A 10479-nucleotide genomic window follows, 5' to 3' on the forward strand; every position below is an offset into this window, starting at 1 on the left:
TTCAACAGCTCAGTAGGCGAAGTCGTCACGCCAGCGCTTGCTGTGCTTCATCTGTCGATGAAATCCATGGGAACGGCATGACCAGGGTCTCCACCACCAGCGATTGAGAGTGTAGCCAGTGTCCTCGAAGGCGCTTTCTCGCGTTGGTGGTGTGACGACAGCTGCAATCGCTGCTCGCTCTTCATCGTGTTGAGTCTTGGCAGCAGCACTCAACGCTCGGAGCGACGAGGTACTGCCTCGTACATTATCAGGTCCAGGTTCGAGATAGTTTACTCGTGCAGAGCCTAATGTTCCGACAGTCAGTGACTCGGACGTCTGCAATGTTGCCGAACCTGAGCCCAGGATGGCTACGCGGCCATACCGCGACGCCACATCAGCTGTATCAATACTCCCGCTTCCTGCAATAGCAAGTGACTGGTATTCACACTGACAATTGTCTTCATTCGAGACTGCAGCGAAGCGGACACTCCCGGATCCTGTTACAGCCGCTCCAAGACTCGGAGTAGCAAGACTCGAAGTCTGCACGACAATTTTGGACTCTCCCCAGCGTCCGGCCGCAGCTGCACGGATACGATCCTTGCCGATGATCTCTGGAGCACACAGGAAGAGCTGGCCACCTCTGCCAGCGAAGAGAGAGACTCTGCCTGCACGCAGTCCCTGGTCTTGTGTCACGAACACTCGACTTCCTCGAAAGGATGCCAACTTGAGCTTCCCGTACGGCCGGTCGTTCACAAGGATTCTGCCTTGCTCACAGTCACTCACCACGAGAGATCCGCCGCCAAATGCGCCAAGATTCCGAAGCTCAGACGCCTCTCGGACGAAGATTTCGGTCAGAAGGTGCTTGCCAGACTCGACAGGCTCTTCAACTGGCCATCCACGAGGTGGACGAGGGTCGAAACCGATGAGGAGACGGTTGGAGCCTTGCGCTAGAACATCCACGCGCTCCAACAGATCGTGGGCGTCACTTGACACTCGAGCTACTGCAACGAGTTGATCACTACTGCAGCCTCGAGCTTGAGCCACTTCGTCGAAGAATGCTGGTGGTGCTATCGATACGTACGTGAGGCCAGGAGTAGCCACACGCAGTTTCTCCAACGCTTCATTGCCAGAAATGCCCCAAGTTTGCTGCACGCGCTGGCGGTCGACGATAGGAAACTTTGGGGCTTCGACAGCCCCGACGCGGACCTTGAAACTCATCGAGCGCTGCTGCATATTCCTACTGGCTGACTGCATACAGCGACGTAGTTGTGCGTTCATCATGAGGGACAGAGGCTTGAGGGTTTGCTTTGAAAGGGTAAATTGAAAAGTGAGAGACAGAAGCCATACAATTCAGCATAAGACCCGCATGACTTCATCCTGGAATAAAGGCACTTCAACTTAGAATGATGGTATCACCATCATTCTGTCCTTGTTGCAAGTCGTTGAACTGCCGACGTAACGTCGAACAGCCCTGAGCTCATACAAAGCCATGCCTTCCAAGCGTCTTCTACTACGTAATATTTGCTTGTATCGGTTAGAAGCGCTTCAGACAGATATTGCTACCATGCTCTTCGTATTCCCGCTTAGACACGACCCGTTCGGTCAACGCGCCCGACTCAGCGAGAGAACAGCAACCTTGCCAGGCAGCGAGTATCGGGCTAGTAAAAACATAAACGCAGCAGCAGGTTAACGCACTATTCAATGCACAAGCAGCAGCTGTGACACTCACTCTGAAGGTTCGTGCAATCCGATGTCAAAATCGTCAGACACCAGGGGCCTTAAATCGCGCTCGAGTCGTTGCCGGAAGTTCTTGAACTTTGTGTTTCCTCCGACCAGTAGGATGTTGGCGTAAAACGCACCTGAGAGCTCTTCGGGACACGCCTCCACGGTCTGCACGATCGTCTCGGCGATTCCTGCCTGGTTAATGCCAATATCCGACGGATGGAACATCACTTCGGGCACTGTGACCATCTCAACGCCCATCTCCAAAGCCTGTTCATCATTATCCTGTCTCGCAGATTGTTGCGCGTCAGTCTGCGCCTCCCCCTCGTCCTCCATGTCATCTTCACGGCAGCGTCCTTCAAAGGTTCGCACAAAGTCGGGCAGAATCCAATGCTTCCGCTGCTGTCGATCGGAGTGATATCGCTTCAGGTCACTCTCAAACTCCATCGAGCAGTAACACAGCGCCTCCTTTAGCTCGTTAATCACAGGCGTATCGTCCATGACATTCCACTGTCGATAAGACACGATCTCCTTGAGATAATTCGTCAGCAGCTTCCCACCGACATTTATCCGCCTCACACCCGGTAAGTAAACCTTCCCATCAATCACTGGAACCACATGTGTAAACGAGAATCCAGAGTCCACCACAAGGTGGCAAGAGGACGTCGAGAACCGCAGAGGATCGTCGTCTACTATTAGCGGTGAGGTCGGTGGCTCTGACGCTTTCGTTGTCTTCCGTCGCTTCTTGCCAGGACTTCTTATCACTGGCTCCTTGTCCACTGTAAGACTCTCTCGAAACTCACGTTCGCAGTGCTCAGAGTACGAGAGTACACAGCTCTCAGCTGCACTGACTCGAGCGTAGGACTGAAAGCCCAACTCCTCAAATACTACCTGGTCCATACTCTCATTTACGACTGCAGGTGCCAGTAGCGGTGCTGTGACTACCAGCGCGTGCTCGGATGGGTCCACCTTCAGCATCTACAAGGACAGAAGTATTAGACTACAGAGCGTAACCCTGGTGTTGGGGTACAATACAACTTCAACTTGCCTCGCTTGACACCACGTGCGCCCACAGTTCCGACTCAACGTTCCAGTTGACGCAATATCCCCTGCAGAGAGAGATACGGTTCAGCTTATATCCATCATCGCCAGCAAGTGTACCCCATATCTAACCTCTGCACCGGCCGCAAGTACCGCAACTTTGCTCGTTGTCGCTCAAGCTCCTGCAATTTCTGGCCCATAAAGACCGTCGATGGGTTGGCAGACGTCGACGCCACGTGGTTCGCTAAGATCGACGCGGTCGGAGTCACGCCTGGAGCCACCACAGACGCCTTGAGCGTGGCACCACCAGCGTCCAGCGCCACCACCTTCATTTTGTCAAATTGGGTTATGAAGTGTAACCCACGTGAAAAAGTTCCGCAACTTAAATGTGAATTGAAACTATAAAGCTGTGGTAAGACCTCATTGTGCAACTTAACTGAAGATTTGCTTGTCAACGGGGACGTGACACAGAACGTTGAGACCATGGCGGCGGCTCCAGCGCCTGCCAGACACGCCCAGGGCGGTAACAGCGATGACGCAGCCGACCGCGTGAAAGACTTGTGAGTCCTACATCTGTCGAGCCGCCCCTTGTTTTTTTTTCTTTCTGTAGTCCTCACAATCTCGTTATATTGCAGCTTCATTACCTGGCTGCGACTCATGGAGCGCCAACATGAAGTGACGGTGCTGTCGCAGGAGCTTCAGAATTTATTAGCGCCCACGAGAGATGCAGCCACTCAATTGCAGGATGCCAGACACCAAGCCAACCTACTGAGCGCCACCGACAAGACCATAACGGGCCTGATGGCGTCAATAAACGATTATTTCCACCGAGATATCGTTCCGGCGCTAAATCGGGCCAAGCAGGCAGACAATGAATCTCCACAGCAGGCTCAGGACTCTTTGTCCAGGTACTTGGCGCACGGAGATGAAGGGGAGGCAATGCCCCAGGATTTTGTGGACGATATGAGCGGTTGGGGAGCGGAGAGAGAGCAGAGCGGAGAAAGAGAGAAAGAGAACGCAGATAAAAATGTTGGAGACGATATGGATTCGGGCGATGAGATCAGCTCTGAAATCTTCCACGACATGCTGCTCTCCAACAGTGTCAAGTTGACAGCGATGTTAGCTCCAGACTACGTACAACCTGCAGTAGCTCAAGGTGTTGCTACTGCAGCTCGAATGAGAGTACCTTCACCTTCGCCTGCCACGGCGAGTCCTAGAGCCAAAAGTAAGGTGAAAACGAATAAGCGAAGCGGAAAGGTGCCGCCACCGGTTGTAACAGATCTCCCTCCACGACCGGCATCTGGTTCTGTTGGATCAACGCCACGAACACAACCGCAAACTCCTACAGAAGAAACACAAAGAAAAGATCGCGTTGGCAAACGTATTGCTGCCAATCTGACCGCTGAACAAGTACTGGGTATACGGACGTATGGAAAAGCGAAGGAGTTTTGTATTCGCTGGCAAGGAGTGGAGAAGCCGCTGTGGATCTCACGTCGCAAAGCTCCACCCCAGACCAGAGAGTTAATCGATTTGTACGCGGCAGAAGTACGCGCATGGGACAACCAAAGTGCGATGAATCCGAAAAGTAAAAAGAAGACTTCAAGGAACGGAGCTGCAGGTGCGCAAGAGGCACAATTCTACACGGTCGATCACATTGTTAATCATCGTTTGTTCAACAAGAAACGGGAGTATCTCGTGCGGTGGGAAAATTACGATGCGAGTGACGATACATGGGAGAAAGCCGACAAATTGCGTGTAGATGTGCCGGAAATCGTCGAAGCTTACGAGGAACAACTGTACCGTAACCGCGCTCCAAATGAAGCAGTTTCCTCTGCTATGTCAGAGCTACATCGCGATGCACAGTCCAAATTCACCACAAAGAAGCGGAAAATCGGGAAATCTGGTCGTGAGGACCAACTAGAGAGAAGAAAGAGGCAACCTTCAGTGACCAGAAGCCAAATTGACGGCGAACATCCCAAGGAGAAGCGACTTCGCGTTGCTACGAATGAGGAGGAGAAACGACATGATGCAGATGGAGACAACGCCAGCGAAAACGACTTCCAATTTGAGATGGAAGAGGCAGAACTGCATGAATACGCCGACGAAGAGTTTGCAGACAAGTTGAACAATTGACCCAGCGATCTAGGATCCACAATAATTTTGATGAAGTGGTAAAATTTGATGTTTTTGCGCGTGACTGCCATCGACGTTAACTACTTGAAGTAATATAAATAATACCTGCAACGGTTGCAGTGCAACCTACACGTGATCTGAGTACGAAAACTCCTGGAGAACTGGACCATACGTACAAATGCGACACAAACCGCTATAGGGATGGAAGCGAAATTTCGTTTTCAAGATTAACCGTCGTTGTCGAAGGGAGCTCACATTGTGCTGATGAACGGTTTTCTGTGATGGCACAACCTGCTGACACCCCAATAAACGGAACACATTTGTCTGCTTTCTACCCGGAAGTGGCAATTTTTGCTTGAATCCCCAAAGGGGGCCGGCCACTTTGACGTAACCTTACTATAATATGTAGGAACTATTAATATATTGTTAGTCGCACTAACTAATAAACTAAAACCAGCACAACTAAATTTATCATCAGCTTCAACGTCTGATCCCTGGTAGTCTCCATTCTTGTCCTACAATGGCTTCAGTATATCATGGGCAACGCTGCAGCAGTCCACAACGTGGCCGAGAGCTCGCGTCGTCGTTTGCTGTTGCAGCAGTACAATCGCCAGCCGAGGAATGTTCTCGTTAGTAAATCATTAATGGAGGCTTTCGAACAGCGTCGACTCCAGAGTCTGCAACCCCAGTTTGCACACAGCTTTCACAGCTCTCACCGAAGCAAGAAAACACACCCAGACCCCAATAACAAGGGCTCACTACAGTCGCTACCACTGAACGAGATATATGATGTGCTGAAGGATAACTTTGGGGTTCAGTTAACTCTCGAAGAGCTCCCAACCGTGCTTCGACATCTTGGCTGTCGAGTAGTGGAATCTCCAACAGCAGCATCGAACACCTCAGAAAGATGCCCCGCGGAAGATTGGTATTCTTTCCAGGGTTTAGTGGGTTACGTCGCTCCTCGCAGAATACTGCGGCTAGTGAAGAGGCCGCTTGAATGTCCCCACGCTGTCGATTTCTCGCACAATAACCTGACGATTTGGCAAGCAGCCAAGATGGGCGACTTGGAAGTACTACAAGCTGTCTGTAAGGTTCATGGAGGCGCGTACAGGGCACTGGATGACTTTGAGAACTCACCACTTTACTATGCTAGTTTGTGTGGCCGCGAAGTCGCTGTCGACTTAATACTGAAATCCTATGAAAGAGAGCACCGTACGGTTCCTCCGGACGAGCTACTGCGTTGCGTTACGAATGCCTTGAACCAATACATACGCGCATTGCTCCAGCAGAAAATGACGCTGGAAGAGGTACTGAAGGCTAAAGAGCAGAACGCTGACTGCGGTGAGGATGGCGAAGATGAGAATGCAGAAGATTGCGATTGGTTTGGTCTTCTCGCTGATAATAACAATAAGTGAGGTGAACAATAGTGTTTCTTGTAATCGAATCCCAGAAACATGAGAGTTTATTAATGCTTGTACATGAACGAGGCCGTTCTACGTGTACGTACTGCAAATAATACAGATTGTGATTTATAATACATCGGTAAAATACAAATTATCAAACATTAGCTAGCTAGTAATTCACAAATTATGACATATATTTTTGTTTGGTTCTACAGTATTATTTACTTGCTAATATACTTCTTTTAAAAAAAATAATACATATTTTCTACTCAACCATCGAGACACGTTTATTATTAACCCTTAATACAGGAAGGTCAAAGCCTCCAAATGCATCTTGAGGCTGCACCGTACAGAATCTGTCTTTCCAAGATGATGATGTGTCCTCGTCTTCTTTGTGCAGTTTACACTCGGTTGGGATAAACTTCGCCATCCAGTTCATAATCTGTTTTGCCATCGACACGAACAACAAAACATGGCGAAGTTCTCCTCCATTACGACTCTCGGTCTCTCTATGCTGAGTATGACCACCGGCGCGTACGTGAACCCCGGCGCGTGTTCCGGCGTCTGTGTGAACACTCACGACCCCAGTATCATCCGTCGTGCTGACGGCACATACTTCCGTTTCTCGACTGGCGGTGGGATCGCTGTGCACTCTGCCCCAGACCTCACCGGTCCATGGGAGTACAAGGGCGCTGTGCTACCCGACGGAACGAACATTAAGCTTTGGGACGGCAAGATGGATGCTTGGGCTCCTGATGTTCACCTCGTGGGTGATACGTACTACTTGTACTATTCGGCTGTTCGAGATGTGGCCTTCGACGGACACAATCTAGCGGCAATTGGAGTTGCTACCTCCACGACGATGGACATTGGGTCGTGGAAGGACCTGGGAAGCACTGGTATTCAGAGTAATGACTCCAGTGAGTTCAATGCTATTGACCCCGATCTCTTTGTTGAGGACGGTCGCAACTACATGATCTTCGGTAGCTACGAGGAAGGTTTGTACCAAGCAGCCATGAATAACCCTCCAACTTCTGTCGTTCCAGACTCGTACGCCAAGCTCGCGTACGAACCTGTTGGTATACACGCTGAAGAAGGCGCCAACATGTTCAAGTACGGGGACTACAATTATCTCTTCTTTTCACATGGCGTGTGCTGCAGCTTCGATACGAAGAAACCAGCGGCTGGTGAAGAATACAAGATCAAGGTCTGCCGTTCTAAGTCTGGCGTAATGGATTTCCGTGACTCTGAGGGAAAGCTTTGTACTGAAGGAGGCGGCACCGTTGTGCTTGCGTCGCATGGCGACGTGTATGGTCCTGGAGGCCAGGGCGTCTATGACGATCCGACTTATGGTCCCATTCTGTACTACCACTATGTCAACACGACTATTGGTTATGCTGATGGCCAGAAACAGTTTGGCTGGAACAAGCTTGACTTTTCGAGTGGTTGGCCGGTGACGACGTTGGCTTGATAGAGCCGACGAGACTAAACCAGCAAAACTGGACCCCCTGTATGGATTAATTCGTTATTAATCCAAGTTGCTTGGTACTACTAGGTTCCAATCAAGATGGAAGGCACATTGGGATTTATTTGCTCAACTAGACTCACATTAGTTTTTCTAAAAAAGAAAATGTTGCCTTGATCTACATCATGCCTCGTACAGCGTGCATGCATCTATTAGCATGCTGTTAGTGAAGACACGGCGTGGCTTCCATGTTTATTGCGCATTGCCGTCCTTAGTCATCGCATCAACGAAGCAACTTGTTGAAGTGGTTAGAAAGCAGCTGGTCGAGCCGAAGCGAAAATAAAGGTGGCATATTGGCAATTGCAATCTCTGTTCTCAGCCAGGAACAATCTCTCAAGCAAGCTGCCCTCCACGACGACACCTTTACACGAAAGTAGTGACCCCTACGCGTTGCTTGAACAAATTTCGCTTGTTACCATCGAGGAAAACCGTCGTGAAGTTCTTTCCCGTTGCAACGTATGCCTCTCCTTATTTAGAACTATCTCCTAGTCATCTGAGTGAATATTCCTGATAACATCATCCGTTCACCGATAGCATTTCACAACTTGGTCGGTGGTTGTACAAGGGTGATATTATCATTATAAATAAACTTTAGGAAGGTGCCAGTCCATCGCTTCGAATACGCAATACGCAAAAAAAAAAAAATCTTAAAGGTTGTATGCGATCACTTTGACCATGACTGAATTTTAAACATACCGATTTCTACGACATTTGTCCTGTTTGCCGCGGCATTAAAGTTACAGTTTCTAAATACATGAAGTCACCGCTAGCGTCACGTTGCTAGCAATGCGGAATCGTATAAATCGGCCAGCGGCGCATTGTGCCTCCATGTCTGTGCATGGTATGGATCACAAACGTAGACAGCATTCTCAAAACGGCGCAGTTGATCATATAGACCGCAACCGCTATCTCCCCGTTAGGACGCCGCACGCGCTTCGTTAGTACTGCATTAAGCTGAGCTTGCACTATGCAAGGTTTACATGTGATGTATTACAATGATACCTTAGAATTGTTTCAAAACGCAAATGCTGAAACCAAAACAGCAAAAACTCCGTAATCCGAAAATAGAATCAAATTTGGGAGCTCCAACTCACAAACTTAGGAGTGAGCTCCGAAAACGGGTGTTTGTGTGAAAGTCGAACAGTAAGGCTGCCATAACATCTTACTCAACTACCAACTATTACTATAAAACTTGCATATATTTGAAGGCCACTGGAAAACAATATTGTAGAGTTCAGGCTGCGCTACGTCAACGCAGAAAGCTGACAGGGTTATTTAATTGCTGCGACTACGAAGCAGCGGCGGAGAAGTTTTCTCTAACCTCAAAACAATTTACTTCGTAGTATTCTAGTTTTACTTTCAACCCAGCTTTCGCAAAGTCATGTGTCCGTAAGAAGCATTTACGAGTCGTGCTTGATTCACGACGTATTTGGGTAGGCATCCTGTACAACAGCGGCAAGTTAGTTGTCACGCAAGTACTAATACGTGACTAATACGTGGTCGCAACTTACAGTTTGCAAGTAAACATTGGAGTAATCTACTGAAGAAAGAAATGCACTGTACAATTCTGTTTTGTGGTCTGCTGCTTTTTTGGAAGATAGAAGAAGGTGGTTGTCAGCATGCATTATGACTGTACGCTTCGTAACCTCCTAATGCACTCTGCGACTAGCACTGGTGAACGGTCACGTTGTTCGATACTTTTTTTAAGTTAAGATAAAACAAGCATAAAATACATTACGAGGTGTTAATTAGGAAGAAGTTGTATGGGTCGTGCCCGACTGCTGTTTTCCCTTAGTAACACAACTAGCTAAGTAAAGTCGTTGAGGTGCGGGAATGCAGCTGATGGATTTCTAGTCGCACCAAAATCGCTGCTACGGTGAATGAAATGATGAGCCATGCACAATATTGCGCTGACTTATTCAGTTTCCCACGACATGTTGATGACCCGTAGAAGCGCCTTTACCTTTGCTACGTCGGACGGCAAAGCTTCACCATCCTGCTAGGTATTGCTGTTCGCCCTACACAATTCACTTTTCTATTCCACAGATAGCAGACGCACCCCCTCAAGAAGCATGGTCAAGCCCTTCCCTGCAGCAACGTTGGGGCTTTCCTTTCTTAGTGCAGTCACTGGCGCATACGTGAACCCCGGCGCGTGTTCCGGCGTCTGTGTGAACACTCACGACCCCAGTATCATCCGTCGTGCTGACGGCACATACTTCCGTTTCTCGACTGGCGGTGGGATCGCTGTGCACTCTGCCCCAGACCTCACCGGTCCATGGGAGTACAAGGGCGCTGTGCTACCCGACGGAACGAACATTAAGCTTTGGGACGGCAAGATGGATGCTTGGGCTCCTGATGTTCACCTCGTGGGTGATACGTACTACTTGTACTATTCGGCTGTTCGAGATGTGGCCTTCGACGGACACAATCTAGCGGCAATTGGAGTTGCTACCTCCACGACGATGGACATTGGGTCGTGGAAGGACCTGGGAAGCACTGGTATTCAGAGTAATGACTCCAGTGAGTTCAATGCTATTGACCCCGATCTCTTTGTTGAGGACGGTCGCAACTACATGATCTTCGGTAGCTACGAGGAAGGTTTGTACCAAGCAGCCATGAATAACCCTCCAACTTCTGTCGTTCCAGACTCGTACGCCAAGCTCGCGTACGAACCTG

General features: G+C 49.3%; 6 protein-coding genes across 7 annotated transcripts in view; 4 read left to right on the plus strand and 2 right to left on the minus strand.

Moving 5' to 3' along the window:
• Positions 1-9: 9 nt before the first annotated feature.
• PPTG_17401 (hypothetical protein) lies at positions 10-1260 on the minus strand (the record flags this gene model as incomplete). Its single annotated transcript, XM_008915131.1, has 1 exon — positions 10-1260. One exon carries the CDS (start codon positions 1258-1260, stop codon positions 10-12), a length of 1251 nt encoding a protein of 416 aa, XP_008913379.1.
• Positions 1261-1513: 253 nt separating this feature from the next.
• On the minus strand, positions 1514-3074 carry PPTG_17402 (hypothetical protein; the record flags this gene model as incomplete). Its single annotated transcript, XM_008915132.1, has 4 exons — positions 1514-1637; positions 1709-2679; positions 2750-2810; positions 2875-3074. The coding sequence occupies 4 exons, from the start codon at positions 3072-3074 to the stop codon at positions 1514-1516; spliced, it is 1356 nt and encodes a 451-aa protein (XP_008913380.1).
• On the plus strand, positions 2826-5020 carry PPTG_17403. Of its 2 annotated transcripts, XM_008915134.1 has the most exons (3): positions 2826-3302; positions 3378-4360; positions 4423-5005. In XM_008915134.1, exons 1-3 carry the CDS (start codon positions 3226-3228, stop codon positions 4464-4466), a joined length of 1104 nt encoding a protein of 367 aa, XP_008913382.1. In that variant the 5' UTR covers positions 2826-3225; the 3' UTR covers positions 4467-5005. The 2 variants fall into 2 exon arrangements, with proteins under 2 accessions (XP_008913382.1, XP_008913381.1); XM_008915133.1 differs by having other exon boundaries at positions 3378-5020.
• A 391-nt stretch (positions 5021-5411) lies between these two features.
• On the plus strand, positions 5412-6290 carry PPTG_17404 (hypothetical protein; the record flags this gene model as incomplete). The annotated part of the gene is made up of 1 exon (XM_008915135.1): positions 5412-6290. One exon carries the CDS (start codon positions 5412-5414, stop codon positions 6288-6290), a length of 879 nt encoding a protein of 292 aa, XP_008913383.1.
• Positions 6291-6750: 460 nt separating this feature from the next.
• Positions 6751-7749, plus strand: PPTG_17405 (hypothetical protein; the record flags this gene model as incomplete). The annotated part of the gene is made up of 1 exon (XM_008915136.1): positions 6751-7749. The coding sequence occupies one exon, from the start codon at positions 6751-6753 to the stop codon at positions 7747-7749; it is 999 nt and encodes a 332-aa protein (XP_008913384.1).
• A 2126-nt stretch (positions 7750-9875) lies between these two features.
• Positions 9876-10479, plus strand: part of PPTG_24096 (hypothetical protein) — a gene marked incomplete at its 5' end in the record, with an annotated part of 4292 nt that continues 3688 nt past the window's right edge. The window contains one exon of the mRNA XM_008915137.1: positions 9876-10468. Coding sequence (XP_008913385.1) covers positions 9876-10468 — 593 coding nt within the window. The remainder of the gene's footprint in view (positions 10469-10479) is intronic.

Source organism: Phytophthora parasitica (assembly GCF_000247585.1).
Source record: "Phytophthora parasitica INRA-310 unplaced genomic scaffold supercont2.68, whole genome shotgun sequence".
NCBI classification, from domain to species: domain Eukaryota; phylum Oomycota; class Peronosporomycetes; order Peronosporales; family Peronosporaceae; genus Phytophthora; species Phytophthora nicotianae.